At 38.6% G+C, this 19,101-nt stretch overlaps 1 protein-coding gene across 28 annotated transcripts in view; it reads right to left on the reverse strand.

Moving 5' to 3' along the window:
• The window catches only part of FANCC (FA complementation group C), a 101,793-nt gene that overhangs the window by 74,240 nt on the left and 8,452 nt on the right, over nt 1-19,101 (reverse strand). For 4 of the 28 annotated variants that reach the window (XM_068928121.1, XM_068928125.1, XM_068928127.1 and 1 more), the window contains exons 2-6: nt 16,528-16,625; nt 13,813-13,887; nt 11,446-11,618; nt 9,817-9,901; nt 1,180-1,274 (exon numbers count right to left, since the gene is read on the reverse strand). In XM_068928121.1, the coding sequence (XP_068784222.1) occupies nt 1,180-1,274; nt 9,817-9,901; nt 11,446-11,618; nt 13,813-13,887; nt 16,528-16,585 (486 nt within the window). In that variant the 5' untranslated portion in view covers nt 16,586-16,625. Of the gene's footprint in view, nt 1-1,179; nt 1,275-9,816; nt 9,902-11,445; nt 11,620-13,468; nt 13,563-13,809; nt 13,888-14,328; nt 14,394-14,977; nt 15,092-16,527; nt 16,626-17,284; nt 17,390-17,794; nt 18,310-19,101 lie in introns of those variants that run through there. The other 24 variants (XM_068928132.1, XM_068928138.1, XM_068928128.1 and 21 more) reach the window with 21 other exon arrangements.

Below are 19,101 nucleotides of genomic sequence, written 5' to 3' on the forward strand. Positions count from 1 at the left end.
GTTAAAATTAAGCTATCAAGAATTTCATGGCTTATAGTACAACCCAGCAAATATGTACATACAGGCAGCCTACATGCATACAGGTATATACAGTGCATCTGAATGTTTGTGAGAACTTCCTCCTGAGAATAATCTCACCAAAATCAATTAAAATGCTCAGTTAAAAGTTATTTAACAAAACATGCATCTGCATTACCTATTACCATTACCTCTTTATGATAATTTGGACATCCTAATATGATATGCATACCTAGAAAATTGATATGTACATACAAAGTCAACTAATAATTGATAAATGAACTGCTCAGAGAAACATGAAAATATCTTCAACTTTAGCAGAAATGTAAGTAAATAATAATCAGGCTAGCATAATCTCAGTAGTTGTGAGGACTATATGGTAAAAAAAATATTAATGGAAATGTTAATATATTTTATAGCATATTTAAATAAGGATCCATGGAGAATACCAAGATGGAAAGTCAGCAACATGGCCTCCTCAAATTGCTATTCAGCAATGTACAGCTTTAAGCATCACTGTGCTGCAAGTTACTTATATGATCGTGCGCTTTGCTGGTTCAGTGTGGAAATATAAAAAATATGAACAGATGTGCCTATGTGAAATCCCCAAATTTGGAGTTAAAGTTAAGGATTCATTATTCCTTAAGTCACTAAATATAAATCCACACACAAACACTACCCTTCCCCTTTCTGACTGCCTTTGAAGAAAGTTTGGATACAATTATCTTCTTCATAGGCAGGAGATTAAACAAAAGCACAAGAGAACAAAATTAAAGTGCAAACAGAAGCTGTTTTCAAAGCAAACTATGGCATTTCTCCATATTATTTATTTTACCCTAACTGAAAGATTCTTTTTTTAATAACACTTTCTTCCCTTCTCATTTCCGGTCTTTGCTCCCTTCTTGCACTTACTAGGTTTAGTGAATCCACTGAATTAAAAGACATTAAAATTACCCTACTTTACAACACTACTTTTAACTTTTAAACGACAGACTAGCACAGATTGTGTTATAATTAGAGAGGGACACACTTCAACACAATATGTATGCAAGTTGTGTTTGGAGAAGTTTCTTCAGTGACAGCGTTTCTATTGTATAGATGTAGCACCTTTAAATAATCAATTTAATTCAAAGCACTCCTGGGAAGGAGTCATTCACTTACCCGTATCCAGCTGTTGGCCTTCAGTTCCACAGGATTCTGTGGTTCACTGCTGTAGAGACAACATAAGCACCACATCAGAGTCTTCTGGCTTTCATCTGCAGAAAGCAAAGTAAAAAAGGATACATTTAGGGGAAAAAAAAAAGAAAAATCAAAACACAAGACAGAATTACACACAACGATCCCTATCCACCAACAAAATTGAAGGCCTAAATATCAGTCTCAACTCATAATGCCTCTGTTCTACCAGATTCACACCACATATTTAATTATTCATATGTAGTTCTTGTGTAATCATTTCCTTCAATAGCAATTGAAAAGGTATCAGAGCTTATGATCTATACAAAATTCAGACATTCTTAAGAAAGATGTACCACCTAGCAAATTGTTAACATAAATAATACCTGAAGCTATCATTAAGGAATTTTATTTAAGTATCTAAGTAATGTCATTTATAATAAACAATATTCAACAGTAGTACAATAATCACTGCATTGTGTCCAAAGTTTGCACAACTAAAGAGTGCCTGCTTCTGAAAAAATTAAGTTTTGCATGCATGAAATCATTCATAACGAGAATGTAAAACATGGTGCTTTTGTAAAAACAAATTAAGATTCTCCATGCTTCAGGAAATTCACATTTTTGCTGACAGCAGAATATCTGAACACTAATGGAAAAAATCCTGTTGTGGTTTTCTGTTCAGGATCAGATCGGGTTTATATTTAATTCCAACCAACTACTGTTAACAAGATGCCATCTCTAAAATCCTACTATACTTAGCAATATTGCTACCATTCAGATGCACAGGCAATATTACAGAAGAGCTGATTATTTGGAATACGCACTTGAAGAGCCATTTAATTCATGATTGTTTCCCATAACTTTGCTTTCATTTGGCTTTCATTTTATGTAAAAATGTTCTTTGGCAGATACTAAGAGCCTCTACACTGAATTTCATCCCAGTGTAAGATTCCATCATTGTAATATAAATTATGAAAACTAGATGTACTATTACAGCTCTGATACAATATTCACTTACGAAGTGCTACTATTTTTAATAATAATACAAATGAGTATTGCTACCTCAGTTTTAGAAATTACATTAGGAGATCATTTGAATATTGCAAGGCTCAACAAATTGTTTCTGCTGTTCTCTTTATACTCATTATCCAGGATGTAATAAACAGTCTCACTTAGAAGTGCTGTGTTGGCAAAACTTGTATTAAAAATAAAAGCTCCAATAAGCAATGTCTGTATTTTCATCCCACGATCAGAGATGTTAATATTGATTTAAACCAGTATTCCTCAGTAAATGTCTAACAAGCCTGTAGGCCATCAGTGGCCTCCCACTGACTAACATCTCTGCACAGAAATGGTTTATAAAAACATACACATTTAATTAACTACAATTTGGGATATTCTGCCATTGTACGCTCAGGGATTTTTTTTTAATATAGGTTTTTATGAGGCTAATAACTTCCTAGGTTGTTTACGATCAGAATAAAAAAGACATCTTGCATACTACTCAGCAGAAATTTGAAGTATCCATACTCCTTTATTGCAACCATACCCAGCTAGCATTCAGATATCAGCACTAATAGTCAATTTAATCTCCTTCAAAACTCATTTTTTCTAGACCAGCTCTGATATAAAATTATACAGGAGCTAAAAATAACGAAGAGTGATTTATTTGTCCAACCAGCTCAATGACAGTCATTTATTTCTCAGGAAAAAAAGAGTTTAAATACTATAAACAGACACTGTTTTAATATTAGTAACTGAAATTATCTCAAAGGCCAGACTTTCCTAACAGAAAAAATATACAGAGTCAAAACAAACAGAAAAAAATAAATCAAGTCTAAACCAGCTATCCCAAATGAAACATATGTAGTTCAAGTGTCTCCAGTCCTCCTTTTGCCTCATCCTATTTGCTTCATCCTCTAGCTGTGTATCTACAGTATGCCATATAGTCATTTTATTTAAGCTATGGTTTTTCAGTAACCAGAAAAATCAAGGAAACATACACGCAACACCTTCACCTGTACTTACAGATAAAAAAAATTTTTTTGCTACTCAAGAAGACTGCCTGCATGCCTTAAACTAAATTGCACATATTGTTGCCTGTCAGTAATGTTAATGAGTACAATGACAGCTAAAATGATGAAAGTAAAGCTTTAACAAATGAAGTGCAATTTGCCAATATAACGATTTTACACAGATGTAGGTATATAAACTCAAACTCAACCTAGTTGAAACCAGCATATATCTGTGTCATAGCCATGCTTACAGTTCCTCTAAAATTGAGAGCTTTTACAGCTGAGCAATTTTCCCTTGACAAGGACACAACTGAAAGATCTATAGTTTCCTTTAGATCTGTGAAAAGAAGGTAAAGGTGTTATCCAGTCCTCTTGCCGAAGTACCCAATAACACTTCGGGGGCCACTTCGAGGTTCATCATATTCTTTTCACAGCTGCTCTAAGATTGAGACAGAAACAAGGGGAAGATCAAGAATAAGAGATAGATCTTTTAAACAATATTATGGCAACTGCAAAAGATGATCACACCTAAAGGCCTAAAACAGAGAACCATGGAAAAGTTAGCAGTGTTTTCTTTTTTTTTTTTCCTCTCCCATTTTTCTAGTAATTGTGATCCCCACAAAAAGCCTACCACTGTGGTATGAACTGAAAGCCTTTTTCTGGATATGGACTAAGGCATTTGATCTTATTACGGTTTGAAAGAATGCTTACTGTATCTAAAATACCTGATAACTACATCCAGAGGAACAAAATTAGCTAACTCAAAGGTGAAAATTACACTAAAAAAAAAATCACAGAATCACGGAATTGTTGAGGTTGGCAGGGACCTCTGGAGATCATCCAGGCCAACCCCCCTGCTCCAGCAGGGTCCTCTGGAGCACATTGCCCAGGACTCGGTGCAAACGGCTGTTGAACACCTCCAACGAAGGAGACTGCACCACCTCTCTGGGCAACCTGTTCCAGTGCTCTGTCACCCTCACAGTCAAGAAGTTTTTCCTCATTTCCTGTTTTTCAGACAGAACTTCCCGTGTTTCAGTTTGTGCCCGTTGCCTCTTGTCCTGTCGCTGGGCACCACGGAGAAGAGTCTGGCCCCATCCTCTTGATACTCTCCCTTCAGATATTTGTACATATTGATCAGATCCTTTCTCAGTTTTCTCTTCTCCAGGCTGAAGAGGCACAGCTCTCTTAATCTTCCTTCAGGGGAGAGATGCTCCAGTCCCCTCATCCTCTTTGTAGCCCTCCGCTGGACTCTCTCCAGTAGTGCCATGTCCCTCTTGTCCTGGGGAGTCCAGGACTGGACACAGGACTCCAGGTGAGGCCTCAGCGGGGCCGAGTAGAGGGGCAGGATCACCTCCCTCGACCTGCTGGCAACACTTTGCCTAATGCAACCCAGGATCCCACTGGCCTTCTTGGCCACCAGGGCACACTGCTGGCTCGTGCTTAACTTGTTGCCCACCAGCACTCCCAGGTCCTTCTCGGCAGAGCTGCTTTGCAGCAGGTCAGTCGCCAGTCTGTCCTGGTGCGGGGGGTTTTTCCTCCCCAGGTGCAGGACCCTGCCCTTGCCTTTGTGGAACTTCAGGAGGTTCCTCTCCGCCCAGCTCTCCAGCCTGTCCAGATCCCTCTGAATGGCAGCACAGCCCTCTGGTGTGTCAGCCACTCCCCCCAGTTTAGTATCATCAGCAAACAGCAGAGCTCCATACATTCCAGTTAGTCCCTCACATAAAGAGCAACTCCACCACCTCGCCTTCCTGGCCTGTCTTTCCTAAAAAGCACATAGCCATCCATGACAGCGTTCCAGTCATGCGAGCTGTCCCACCATGCCTCTGTCACTGCAATGAGATCATGGCCCTGCGACTGCACACACATCTCTAACTCTTCCTGTTTATTCCCCATGCTGTGTACATTGGTGTACAGGCATTTCAGAGAGCCAGTCAAGCATGCAGGTTTCTCAGGAGGGGTGCAAGAGGATCCTCCATAGTCATGTCCCCTGTGCACTTCCCCGGCTACATGCACCCGCTGGAGGCATCCAGTGTTTTGCTGACTACCCTGTCACTATACCACTCCCCTTCCCCCCTCTTGCCTAGTTTAAAGCCCTCCTTACCAGGCTGGCCAATCTGTTGGCAAAGACGCGCGTGCCCTGCTTATTGAGTTGGATCCCATCTCTCCCCATCAGCTGTCAATCTTCAGACAAGGTCCCATGGTCATAGAAACCAAAACCCTGCTGCCAACACCAGCGGCGCAGCCAGCTGTTAACTTGGAAAACTTGTCTACTCCTCCTCCCGTCCTTTCCCCTCACAGGCAGGATTGAGGAGAAAATGACCTGGGCTCCCAGACCCTTGACCACCATTCCCAGAGCTCTGAAGTCCTGTTTGATGGTTTCCAATTTGCCCTTGGTGTCATTAGTGCACACAGCAGAGGGTAGTAGTCTGATGCACGGACAAGCCTTGGCAGTCTTTCCATGACATCTCTTATTTGAGCCCCTGGCAGGCAGCAAACCTCTCTGGACAAGAGGTCAGGTCGGCAGATAGGTGCCTCTGTCCCTGCAGCAGGGAGTCACCTACAACAATCACTCGCCGCTTCTTCCGGGTGTTTCTGCATGGTACAGGGTCTATCAGGCCAGTTGCCTCCCTTGGAGCCATGCCCAGCGCCTCCTCAGCTTGGAGGGCACTAAACTTGATCTTCAAAGGCAAATCTTCAGGAGGAGCAAGAGCCTTGCTCCTTCTGCGAGAGGTGACCAGCTTCCAGCCTTCTTCAACAGTGTTATGATATACCATTACACATGGTACAGTCCTTCGGCAACTCCGTTGCAGTGGGGGGTGGGGACTCCTGCAACTACACAGTCTCCGAGATTACCCTGTCAATCTCCTGGTCATCTTCTCAGATGCTACGCAGCCTACTGACTTCCTCCCGTAACTCCTTTATCTGGTGATACAACTAACCAATCACAGCACACCTCACGCAGGAGAGCTGACTGTCAGCCCAGGCCTCACAGAGAGGCCCTAGGCACTCCGTGCAGCCTGACACCTGCAGAGCTGCATCTGCTGTCAGAGGGCCTGTCTGGGTTGAAGCCTCAGATACAGTTGATGCAGCACCTCCAGCAGCCACTGGGGAATGTGCTCTGCGGCATGTCATGACCATGCCTGGGGAAGGACACATTTCTACGGAAAATGAAGGTGCCTTCTTTGCCTTCTGCGCAAACTGCTGCCTCTGTTCAGTGCACTCCCGGAGCTGCGCTCTAGGCCTGGCTCTTCTATAGGCCTCTGCCTAGCAGTGACTCACAAGGGTGCTTGACCCACCCAATCAGGAGCCACCTGAAACAAAAGCCCCAACTCCCTCTGACCAGGGCAGCCCAGAGAGCTCGTTAGCAGCAGCTCCACCTAGCTAGAACTTCCCAGAAAAAGTTAAGGCCTCCTGCAGTTGTCCTTACCTAACTCTCCCTTCCTGCTAGCAGCAAGCACCGTCTAGTTCTTTGGGGGTTCCCAGAAAGCCTCCACAACTTCGAACAAAGTCCATAAAACGCCCAAGCAGAGCCCAGACACTGCTGCGTCTGTTTGCTGCGCTCATCTCACCAACTTTCTCCTAAACTTAAGTAAGTTAATGTTGGAACTCCAACTAAAAGAATGAATTTTTTTCTGTAGAAAATTTAGAACAGCTTCATCTCTCTTTTGTAAAAAATGCTTTATTATGGATCATACAGCAACCCTTTCCTGCCAGTCTCCTGGGAGGAAAAAAGAAAAAAGGGCGGGGAGGGGGGGAGTTGTAATTCCTTTCCCATAGCACAGTGTGGTCTGGATCATCCTATTATTCACTTCATTTATAAATACCCTGTCATGAACTAGGCCAGAGGCAAGGGACTAATGAGAAAGCCCTGATTTTACAATCAGAAATACTCTTTTTTTTTTTTTTTTAGAGTCATTCATAAAGTTTATCATTAAAAAATATATCCAAAAATGTTGATTTGCTAAAATTGAACTTTTTGTGGAAATGAATACATGCATAAGCATGCACATATACAGACATGCAGATACTGATATACAGAGCCACCAGTAAATTCCCCAGCATTTATAGGATTAGTTTGGGATTCAAGACATTTGGACTCAAAACTTAAACAGGGAGGGGCTCCAAGAAGATAATCCCCCCAGCTCACAGAAAAAAAGCACTGGAATTTCTTACCAAGAATGAATTCCTCAAATATCCCCAGTGGTTTAGGACCACAAGTACGGCTATGACATTTTGTTTGGTCATGCTTCCCTCAGATTAGCCTTCTAAATAAGGCTAACTTGGTCACCTCCTGCTCAGGAGTGTTTATGAGGAGATTATTTTCCCTTGGAGGCCATGCTTCCTGCACTGACTGGTCAGCTATGTCAGCTCCTAGCACCAACAGACATGCATCTGAGGTGAGAGGTATTGTGGTTTGGATATGAAGCAAAAGTATAATTTTTTTCCTCTACCATTTTTTAGTATGAAAGACTGAACAAAATTAGTTCCTTGTACTGTAAGGGTGGCCCAGTCTCAGACATATGCCTAAATGAGCTATTTATCCAAATAATAAATTATGTGAAACCCACTTGAGAGTCAGCATCTGCTATAGCCAACATTATCTTGGAGAATATCTTCAGAACTAGGGCCAAACAAAATGAAAACTAGCTGAATTTAAAACGCCAGGTGTTCAAAGAGAAGCTGGGTGGCTCTAAAAACAGGAAGTACTGGAAATGTATAAGCAGATATCTTCAGGTCTACTCATCTCAGGAAATCTCCTTGACCGATCTTTAAGCATTGAAGTGAAGGATTCCATTATGAGCAAGTGAAATTTTCTGAACTAGCTTGCTTGCAACACTAAAGCAACTCCTCTCACGCCTCCTCACAAAACAAACAAAAATAAAACAAAAACATACACAGAGAAACTGGAAGTAAAAATCCATTCTCTTGCAATCTTCAGAAGTAATAAGGGACTTGTAGGAAAAGCACTTTTTTTGTTTTACAAAATGTGAAGAGGTACCAAAGAAGGGGGGAGATGAATAGGAAACCAAGAAGGTATTACTGGGATAATAGATGGCTTTCAAATTTGATTAAAAACAAGGGAGCTCCCGTTCTACATCTTAACATACTGCGGGCTGAAAAGCACTGGTGGTCTAAACACTTGCATATTCAAGAGAAAAACTGAGAAGGAAAGCATGCATGTAACTGTAAACATTAACAATTACTGACATTCTCAAAAACGGAACTAGGATTAGAAAGGGAACCTCTCCATTGCAAGAGAATGGTTTCCTCCCTAACAAAAAAGTCCAAAATGAAAGAACATAGCTTTTTTCAGAAGGTGCCACAGGCGTACGCATTTGCTGCTTAGCAAAAGTCAGCTATGTTTAAATCTATGGTTCCTTCCCAAATTTTCTTTACAAAATGGAAATGCTGACATAATGTATGTCAGCCATGTGTTTCACAGACAAGTTTGTTCTGCCTGTGCTTGGCACTGCCTGGAAGAAGATAAATCCAAACCAGAAGACACATAATCACTTTAGCCTAATGCTGTGCTTGACCTAATAAGCCATTCCAGGAGACCACAAAAGTTGTTCTTTCCTGTATTTCCCCAAAAGGGAGCATGAATCAGAGGAGACAAACTGCAACTTTTTTTGTAGTTGTAGTAGAATATTGACAAAAGAATATTTGAAGAAAATATATACTTTAAGGGGCTGGAAGAGTAACTTAAAATTAGTTTTCTGCTTAATACCAGATCTTGAATAATTTTATCAGCATCTCTGTCCCTGCCTGATGTACTGGAACTGCTGATGAAGTAGCACAGGTAGTATGTGCTGCTTCCCACCACTTTTTATGTCCGTAACTTCTTTTTCTTTGTTCTCAAGTACGCAAATGTGCACGCACTCTCCAAGAGTTAAGAGGCTATTCAATTTTTAAACTTTTTCTTTCCATGTCACCACTTTACTGTTTTGCTTTCTCATCTAATTTAGATTTTCACTAACTTACAAAGTGAGGGGAAAAAAAAAAACAAAGAATAAGGACAATTATTAATGAAAATATGAAAACAAACATGATCATGAATTTAGCATAGCTTTCTTTTAATAAACACAATAAACGAGGTATCAGAAAAACATAATATTTTATGTTTACATATATAGCAGAATATTCTGTTAAGTAATTGGAAGAAATCTCTATTGAAAGTAATATGAAATACTGGATTATGTGTATTTTAGGCCCTAACAAAAATATAATTAATGAAATTAAACAAAAAGAAAAAATAAAAACATCAGAAATCATGATGCATATAAATGTTCACTAGGTTTAAAACCTACTGCTCCCAAGTCAAGATTCTGCAAATAATCCAGGAAATGAATTAATATCAAAAGTAAATTTAAGATTGCTAAATGCCACATAGTTTAAGTAACTGTACTAACTTTATCTCAGAATTTTACTTAATAATATAAGAATTAAAGAATATTAGATCAACAACTATTAATAGTCACAACTCTGTAGTTTTTTTTTTTTTTTTTTTTAAGAAAAATCAAAGTGTACATCAAGTTGGATTTTGCTACTTTCTAGACAATAAAATTTTAGGAACTGTTATAGAAAGATCATTACAAGTTCTTACCATATCCTATGACAAATGGATTCCAACAGAGCCTTCCCAGAAGCTGGCCAATTAAAGGAAACTGCTGGATTGCCAAAATTGAATTCTGTTAAACAAATTAAAAAAAAAAAAAAGGATAATAAGTATACTATGCCTCAAAAGCAGTTTAGGAACATTGTTAATGATAGAGATTGTTGTAAATTACAATCCCAATGACATTGCTGTGAAATGCTCTGGAAAGCAAAATCTCTTCAGCAAAACTTCCTGAAATCAGCTATAATATCAAAACAGTTAAAGCTAAAGTAACTAATTTCCTCAGCTAATACGTAATTATAGTAGAAAAAAATTCCTCTCATAAAATTAAAAAAGCACAATTGATATACATTTTGTTGCCCCTTATTGCTTTAATAAGGTGTGTCATAGAGTTTCTGAAGAAATGACTACATGCTATGGCATAAAACTAAGAATCTTTCTCTTGCTTTTGCTTGCTTTCTTTAAATTAAATGACATAATGACTAGTCAGCAACAAACTGTCATTTAACATCTGGCAAAATAGAAAGCAGCTTCACTATAAAAGTGGTAGGCAGCGTAGTTTATATACAATCCTGTGTAATCAGTCTTATTTTTCCATTTTTGTAGCTTTACTATCTAATAAATGAAGGCTTTTAAAAATGGTACTGTGCTGAGATAATGTGCAAGTAGCAGGAACAATAACCATCTCCTGCTGCTGCAATAAATTCCTTAGATTTGTCTCACATTTGGGGCTAGCCCTAGACTTTCTGGGACCATACGCACAAGGTCCATTTCAGGCCAAGCCTCAGATTACTTAAATAGCAACACTAATAATAGATTTTTTTTTTCCTGTTTAATTATATCTTTTTCATCAGATATACACACAAAGGAAAAAGCAGCACTACCCAAAAATCTTTTATTTGAAAATTAAAATTTCAATTTAGAAAAAAATCCTGCAGTGTTGAGAGAAGAATAATATGTAAAATGAAATACTTTCATAAACACTCTACCTCATAGCATAATACAGTATTTCTAAGGATAACTATAGTGACTACACATACTGAAAAAAGTCATGCTCAGGAAAACATATATGCCGAAATAACAAAATTTACTTTAAAAAAGGTAATCTAGTGACTACAGATAATAATTAAATTACCCGACAGAACAGCCAGCAGCATATGCCAATGATCTGACCATATTTCTAGAATTCACCATGTATGCCACAGCAATCAGGTTAGCATGTCAGCAGACTCTCTAAGATTTAAGGGATCAGTTACAATTTTGCATGTTAAGGCCTTTAAATAATCCAATTTATGACCTGACAACCAGAATCAAATTCTTGTTTATTTTAAAGAGGTTTTTAAAGAGGCTACAGGATTGGCTGGCAAATCTCACGTGACAACATAACCAATCAAGAAGAAAAAGCTCCTTTCACAATAAATCAGGGAAACAGGAAACGCATTCCTGTTCGTATTACCTGTGGCTGTTTCCCCAATTTGCCTCTCTGATCCAGCAATACATTAGGTCAATACCACAAGCTTCTTTGCTACTGTTAGCTTCTGGTTTTGTCAAAACATGGTTCAGACTGTTTCGGAGGCCGTCTTCAGAATAGTTCATTCTTCCTGTTAAATTACTTACCATATGTTTTAAAGTTTCATAAATCTGCTGTAGAAACTCCTGCAGTTGGGGCAAGTGACGGCACACATCCTTCTGGGATTCCAAAGTGGTGGCTTGACCCCACTCGGTAGCTTTATCCAACCAATACTCAAAGTTCAGTTTAGGCACTGTAGTACCCTGGGCCATGCCACAGTCCTAAAAAAGAATACAACTCCAAATCAGGTCGCTCTAAACACAGACCTGAGACCAAGAATGAGAGAGGGAGGAAGGACTTCGGCTAATTTTTTGTACTCAGATGGCAAAGGGGCAAAGAATGAAGGTTTTTCTCCTTTGTGATTACATCCCATAAGGCTGTCAATTTTCTTTTTAATTATAAGAGGGTAAAAGAATAACCCCATTGTAACAAAGCAGCAAAGGTGGCATAGTGATCAGTAAATTACTTTAGAATGGGCCACCCAGTTGGCTCTCAGGCTTTTATTATCTGAATTTGTCATCGCCAATATTTCTTTCAAAGAATATTAAAATAATGTGAGTGAGCACATGTGGGTACACAGAAACATTAATGCAATGTTTTCTTTGTGAAATATTATTTTTCTTTTCTCTAGTATTTTTCTTTTGCAAAAAAAGATTAGAATGCTTTGCATAATGGAAAACTGAAAATGTCTGTTTCAAGGTAAATTAAAGAACTAAAAGATTTGATTAAAAAACAAAGGGCTCTGGGGGGAGCAGGGAGGCTGTCACGTTTTAAGTTCTGCATTTGTAACTGGCCATTAGCTTTAAGTGCCAAACAAGTCTTCCTTAAAGGAAATTAATAAGCTTAGTATTTCAGCTATGTTTTTTTTTTATTTATTTTCAAACAAACAAGGGAAAAATTAAAGCATGACCATGTGCAACATCACGAATAACCCAGTTCTGATGAAAAACTGTATGATACATAGTCTATACCTAGTTACATACTTCACTGAAAAAACTGTGTTTGAGGAAACAGTATTATTGCTCAGTCACAATGTTAAAATTTTGAACAAAATTCCACCAGTAAAAGACCAAAAAAAAAGAGGCAGTAATTGTTTTTCCTGTTTTGCTATTATTATATTTTTCATCAGTAGAAAGACAGAGAATAGTGCAGCAGGCTCTACGTTAACCTTTAAATCTATCTGAAAGAAACACCTTACAGGCTAAGTGAGCTCTTCAGCCTTTCAATCTTTGTCCTTTTTTTTTAAGATTGTAAAGATAACTGTCAGTTAAGGCCAAATATGGTGGTAGTTTTCAGATATGAAATGATGCCCACATGGAGGCAGGTTCAGACATTAGTAGAAGCAACTGAAATCTGTGGATATTTATCTTCTGCATGGACTATGGACTTGGAGCTATAGACAAAAAATAAACCTGAATCCAAGCACTAGCCCTGCAAATCAAGCCTGCTTTATACAGTTCTCATTAACTCTTTACATTCACATCATTTAAATAACAGGCTAATCCAAGCCAGCTAAAAATCTTAAGATTAATACACTTTCTAATAGTAATATTCAGATAAATCCCTCATAATGAATCACAGCTATTACGAGTTGGATTCTGTCCAGCAAGAAAACACTTAAACAAGTAAGGTAAGGCAATTGTCTGGCCAGAGTTCAAAGTACGTTTGCTCTAAACATGATCAAAATACTGTAAGTAAAGCCTGTGCTTTTTGCGTTCTTTATTATACTCCCATTTCTGTTTGCAACTGTTGCCATCAGTAGAACTCTTAATGGATCTGTGCAGTGCCAAAATCCTACTGATTTTCTAAATATCCCTGAACTACTAGGCATTAAAAATCGACTATGTGACTCCATCACAATAGCTCTCTGGTAAATGACATAGGTCAAACATCCAGCTGCAATTAGCCATCAAACTCACTATTATCACAGAATATATATAGATGTTATATGTGTGTGTGTGTGTGTGTGTGTGTAATATACATATTGTTATATTATTATATTATATACATTACATATAATATATATAATAAAGAATTGCAGAACAAATTATGTCCAGAAATTTGACATACAGATCTGAGTAAATCAATGAGCCTGTTTCTTGTCTCCAGGTAAGATTAATCCTCTTGAGTAATTACAAAATAAGCGTTCTAACAGAATGGCTGCCTAAAAAAAAAAAAAAAAAAAACCACACCAGCATAAACAAATGCACACTCAAGTATTTTGGGGCCAGTCACAGAGGGAACTGAAGACTGCACAGAGAGGAGCTCCAGGTAAGCAAATCAAACAGGCTTTTCTCCCATATAAGGTATATAAAATAATTATTTCAACCTGCACACTGGCACAACAATTACACAGCAAGTATAGTCTTTTTCCAGAAGTTTGATAACCCAGCTTCACAATAAGGTTTTACCTCCCTTCTTAACTATACATAAACTTGCAGATCCACAGCAATTGCTTAGCAACTCCTTAGCTGGTCCAGAGCAATTTCCTTAAATAAAAAACAGTGAGAGACTGAGATGCACATTATTGTTTAACCACAAAAAAAAGGAGAAACATCAATACATAGTTTAAGAGAAGGAAAATCTTAGAAGTTTATATATGCAATAGTCTGCTACATACATGTTTATTTTTAGTTTCTGATAGTTAATTCCCTTAATATACTTGTTCTGAATCTCTTAGATATGAGCAAAGTACCTTATCTACAGAACATGTTCTAGTCACATAAATAAAACAATTTATGATGTATGAAAGCATAAGCAGAGGAGCTGCACACACACACACACACACACACACACACACAAACTTAAAAATCCTTGACTTAAGAGCCTGTCTTCTAAAGGATCAATACTGAACTTGCTCCCTTCACATCATCATCTATATCTCACAATTCTCCCAAATCAAATCTCAGAAATTTAGAAGTTTTACCCACAGTTTAATGCTCATTCATGAACAAGTCCATGACAAAGATGGAGGCACCAGCTTTCTGTCCAGTTTCTAAAGTAGATTAAAGGACAAATAAGCATATTTTTCTGATATTCTTCTGTGTAAATAATTTTCTAAAATTGCCTTAGAATGACTGCAATATAAGACATAAGGAACAAGTGATCTATATGACTATGAGAGCACAAAGCCCACAATGCATATTTGTAATAAAAATGCGGTACATACACTGAGAACTAAACAATCAAAAGTGATATGAACAATAATCTTAGTTATGAGTATTTTTAGGGAGAGGAGGCAAGGTTGATCATTTCTGTAAAATGTTATATATGAACTACTCTTGCTAATCCAGTGGTGGTAGAGTCATTGCTATTATCTGGTTTTGGATACTATCAATTTACATTCTTAAAAAACATATACCGAGATCAACAAAGGAGTATATTAAGGTAACATTTCTGAAAATTGCTGTGTTGTTCATATAGGCAGTTGGTCCTGGTTCAGCACTTCAGTATGCTTCAATCCATTCTTAACCAAGAACATGCTTAACTTAAATGTACTAAACAGTTTGCTGGATCACAGCCTTGCTTATGCTAGACTAAAATAAAACCAGGGAAAAGGAAAACCCATATTTTACACACCTATTCTACTGGATGTTTTTTAGGCTGTACTTATTTGTTTGCTTTCCTCAGAAGCCTCCAGTGAAATAGCAATTTTCTTTATGTACTTACTTAAACTTACTATAGCATCCACTGCTAAAAACAAAAGAACAATTTTATTAATTTAACTCAATCCTGTCTTTACCTCAACACTACTGGAAAGCATACAGTAAAATTACTGAATGTATAAATAACACAATTAAAAAAAAATCATGACATACCAAACCTAACACAAAGATTTCATCTCAAAAAGAATCACAGAACATATAGTTTATTAAGAAAAGAAATATAAAACCACGGGATAGTTAAATTTAACTAAGAGTTAACATTCAGACCTAATAAAGTATGAAACATTTACCTACAGAAACTATAGATAACAAAGTCCTGGTTCATAATTTGACCTGTCATACTGTCAAGTGTATTTCCAAGCTCTTTCAGGTTCATTTTCACTTTCTTCAGTTAGCTGGGACTCCTTTTGTTTCAGCTTCCACAGTCAAAAACTGTCTCTTATTTTTGACTATTTATGCAAGAATATTAGAAATTTAGAAGCTGGATTTACTATACGTTGCCTTACACTTAAGAAGGAAGGGGAAGAAAAAGTCCTATTGCTCCTCTTGCAGAACCTGCCAGTCAAACACCCCTGCCCTTGTACTTACAGGCATGGGGAACCCTGCAGAGCTTAAGCATTAGGGTATTTGTTACATCTTTCAGAAGCTGAAGGCAGCATTTCTAATAAGGAATGGATTAGCTTTATTCTGTCAAGTGAGCTATCTGGATTAGTGTCTGAAATGTAACATTTTAGTCACTAACTTCTGTTATCTCATCTTGAGGCAAAGCTCTACAGTATACCAGCGCACTGCACTCAACAACCGATTTAGAACTACATTCTCCTGAACACATACGTACAAATATCACACTATCAAAGTCTTCCATAGAAAACATTCTCATTTACTGTTCATCTACAGTAGAGAATGAAATATTTGAAAAAGTTGAAGAGAAAGTTTTCAGAAAACTGTCTCCTTACCTAGAGTCTGAAAATGAAATAATATCCCTCCATCCAGCATATAAAGTAATAAAAGAGTAAGCTTTTTTTCTCTACAAGCACAGAGAGATGCACTCATTTTAAACAAAATCATAAGAAACTCAGTAAAAGCAAAGTAACTTCTTCATTACTCCAAATCCTGAAATACAGACCTGCTAATAACAAAAAGTATCTGCAGTTGCTAGAAAATACAGCTCCTTAGAAAGAATTTCTGTCTATCATAGAAAATTCAGCTGGAAAAGGTTTTTAAAGCTTTCAATGACCCCCAATCTACCTTCAATGGATTGCCAAAAAATGACTACTAAATACTTAAAAGATTAAAGACCAGACAAGTAATAAATTCAGCTATGATTTTTTAAGTAAATAAAAGCATTTCAAGCAGAAAGATCTGAGATATCATTTAGGTACATTATTGCTTTATGTCATAGCACCAAGGTTTCCAAATGTGACAAAAACTTGTATTCAAGATATTAAAATCTCATTCATGTACCTTTCCTTGAATTGGTGGTAAGTAGCTTCACACTCCAAGAGAACACTTCACTTTCCATTACTCCATCTCCTCTCTCAAGTCATACCAGCAACCTCAGCCTGTGAGAAAAGAAAACCAGTTAAAATATTTATACGACAGCAGGGTCCAGAGGCTCCAACCAGAACAGGTCTCTGTTGAGCTAACAGAACATATAAAGATGTTTCACGCTGCACATGATCTTTAGGGTTGCTGCACTTACAAAAGCAGGAGAAGAGTCTTTTTAATGCACGTTCGCTATTACTCTAATGGACTTGTAAGCACTCCAGTATATTTTATAATTGAAAGATACCATGCTTTAGCCCCTTAGTTAAACATCAAATGAACTATGATAGTATACGGTTGATACATTAATATAGCAGAAGACTCTCTTAACTTCCTCTTTCCAGGTTTTGAAGAGGATGATAATCAAGCCACAGATTTACTTCCAAACAGATGTTATGCCAAAAAAGTAGTAATTATTCAGAATAAAGACACTGTTTTCTCATTTACTATTTCTCTCTACAAAACATCTTTTGGGTTGTTTCATCCGTTTCCACACAAATCTCTTTTTCATCTTCACCTTGACAACTCTCCTTACACTTGCCAAGACTTAACAAAGTACATATTAGGTTTTCTTTTAAGTAGTAACATTTCTAGCATTCCTCATTCCTCACTTTAAAGATAACACATTACTAACCCCAAGGAAATAAATTCAGAAAAAAATTATTGAGGGAATTACTGAGGGTTGTGATCAGCGGCATAGTCTAGTTGAAGGCCTGTAGCTAGCAGTGTCCCCCAGGGGTCAGTCCTGGGTCCAGTCTTGTTCAATATATTCATCAGTGACCTGGAGGAAGGCACAGAATGCACTCTCAGCAAGTTTGCTGATGATACTAAACTGGGGGGAGAGGCTGACACACCAGAGGGCTGTGCTGCCATTTAGAGGGATCTGGACAGGCTGGAGAGCTGGGCGGAGAAGAACCTCCTGAAGTTCCACAAAGGCAAGGGCAGGGTCCTGCACCTGGGGAGGAAAAACCCCCCGCACCAGGACAGACTGGCGACTGACCTGCTGCAAAGCAGCTCTGCCGAGAAGGACCTGGGAGTGCTGGTGGGCAACAAGTTAAGCACGAGCCAGCAGTGTGCCCTGGTGGCCAAGAAGGCCAGTGGGATCCTGGGTTGCATTAGGCAAAGTGTTGCCAGCAGGTCGAGGGAGGTGATCCTGCCCCTCTACTCGGCCCCGCTGAGGCCTCACCTGGAGTCCTGTGTCCAATCCTGGACTCCCCAGGACAAGAGGGACATGGCACTACTGGAGAGAGTCCAGCGGAGGGCTACAAAGAGGATGAGGGGACTGGAGCATCTCTCCCCTGAAGGAAGATTAAGAGAGCTGTGCCTCTTCAGCCTGGAGAAGAGAAAACTGAGAAAGGATCTGATCAATATGTACAAATATCTGAAGGGAGAGTATCAAGAGGATGGGGCCAGACTCTTCTCCGTGGTGCCCAGCGACAGGACAAGAGGCAACGGGCACAAACTGAAACACGGGAAGTTCTGTCTGAAAAACAGGAAATGAGGAAAAACTTCTTGACTGTGAGGGTGACAGAGCACTGGAACAGGTTGCCCAGAGAGGTGGTGCAGTCTCCTTCGTTGGAGGTGTTCAACAGCCGTTTGCACCGAGTCCTGGGCAATGTGCTCCAGAGGACCCTGCTGGAGCAGGGGGGTTGGCCTGGATGATCTCCAGAGGTCCCTGCCAACCTCAACAATTCCGTGATTCTGTGAAAGAATGAATAAATTTTAGAAACTTCAGAAAGGCCCACGAGTAGTGAAGACTAAATACAAATTACAGATATTTATATTAACTAGAGAACATTTTTCCTATCTATTCTGGACAGTCCACTAATGTGCCGTGTTGATTATCTAATTTATTAACTAAAATAACTTTTCAGATAAATACAAGTTTGCCTATTCCTCTTTGTGCCTACATCCACAGATCTCTTACAGCATAAATGTGCCACTATAGATAGTCTGTCTGCAAGAGACTTTTGAAATTAAACCAAATGGTATGCAAGTATCTCCTCCCTCTTCCTCTGAGAGCAAAACCAAAAGAACAGAGTCTTGCCAAAAGAAAGGAAGCAACATTGGCTAAGGTGGGTTGCTGAAGTACATGCAAAACTAATAGTTGGCAAGCAGAGGTAAAGGCTGATATAATATCTCAATCTCTGGACTGATAATTCTCCCTGGGAAAGGAATATGCTCTTCCGAACTGAAGGAGGAATGTTTCCACTATTTACTCATAGAATTAATATTTTAATGGCTGTGAGATCTGCCTTCTGAAATACATTATCAGGTCTCACTGGAAAATTTCATCATCAATTTTCATCTTTAAGGGACTGTGGCAACTACCAAGACTGTCCTGATGGACAGTGTATATGTGAAACTTCCTGCAAAGGTTTAAATCTGAGTAAAGTTACAAACAGCAAAATGAAGTTTCTGCTTGTGCTTTGTCACCTTGTAGGACTGGAAAAGACCTGATGTCCTGAGGAAGCATGAGCTTTAGGACCAATA

The sequence above is a fragment of the Struthio camelus genome, chromosome Z (assembly GCF_040807025.1).
Source record: "Struthio camelus isolate bStrCam1 chromosome Z, bStrCam1.hap1, whole genome shotgun sequence".
In the NCBI taxonomy this organism is placed as follows: Eukaryota; Metazoa; Chordata; class Aves; order Struthioniformes; family Struthionidae; genus Struthio; species Struthio camelus.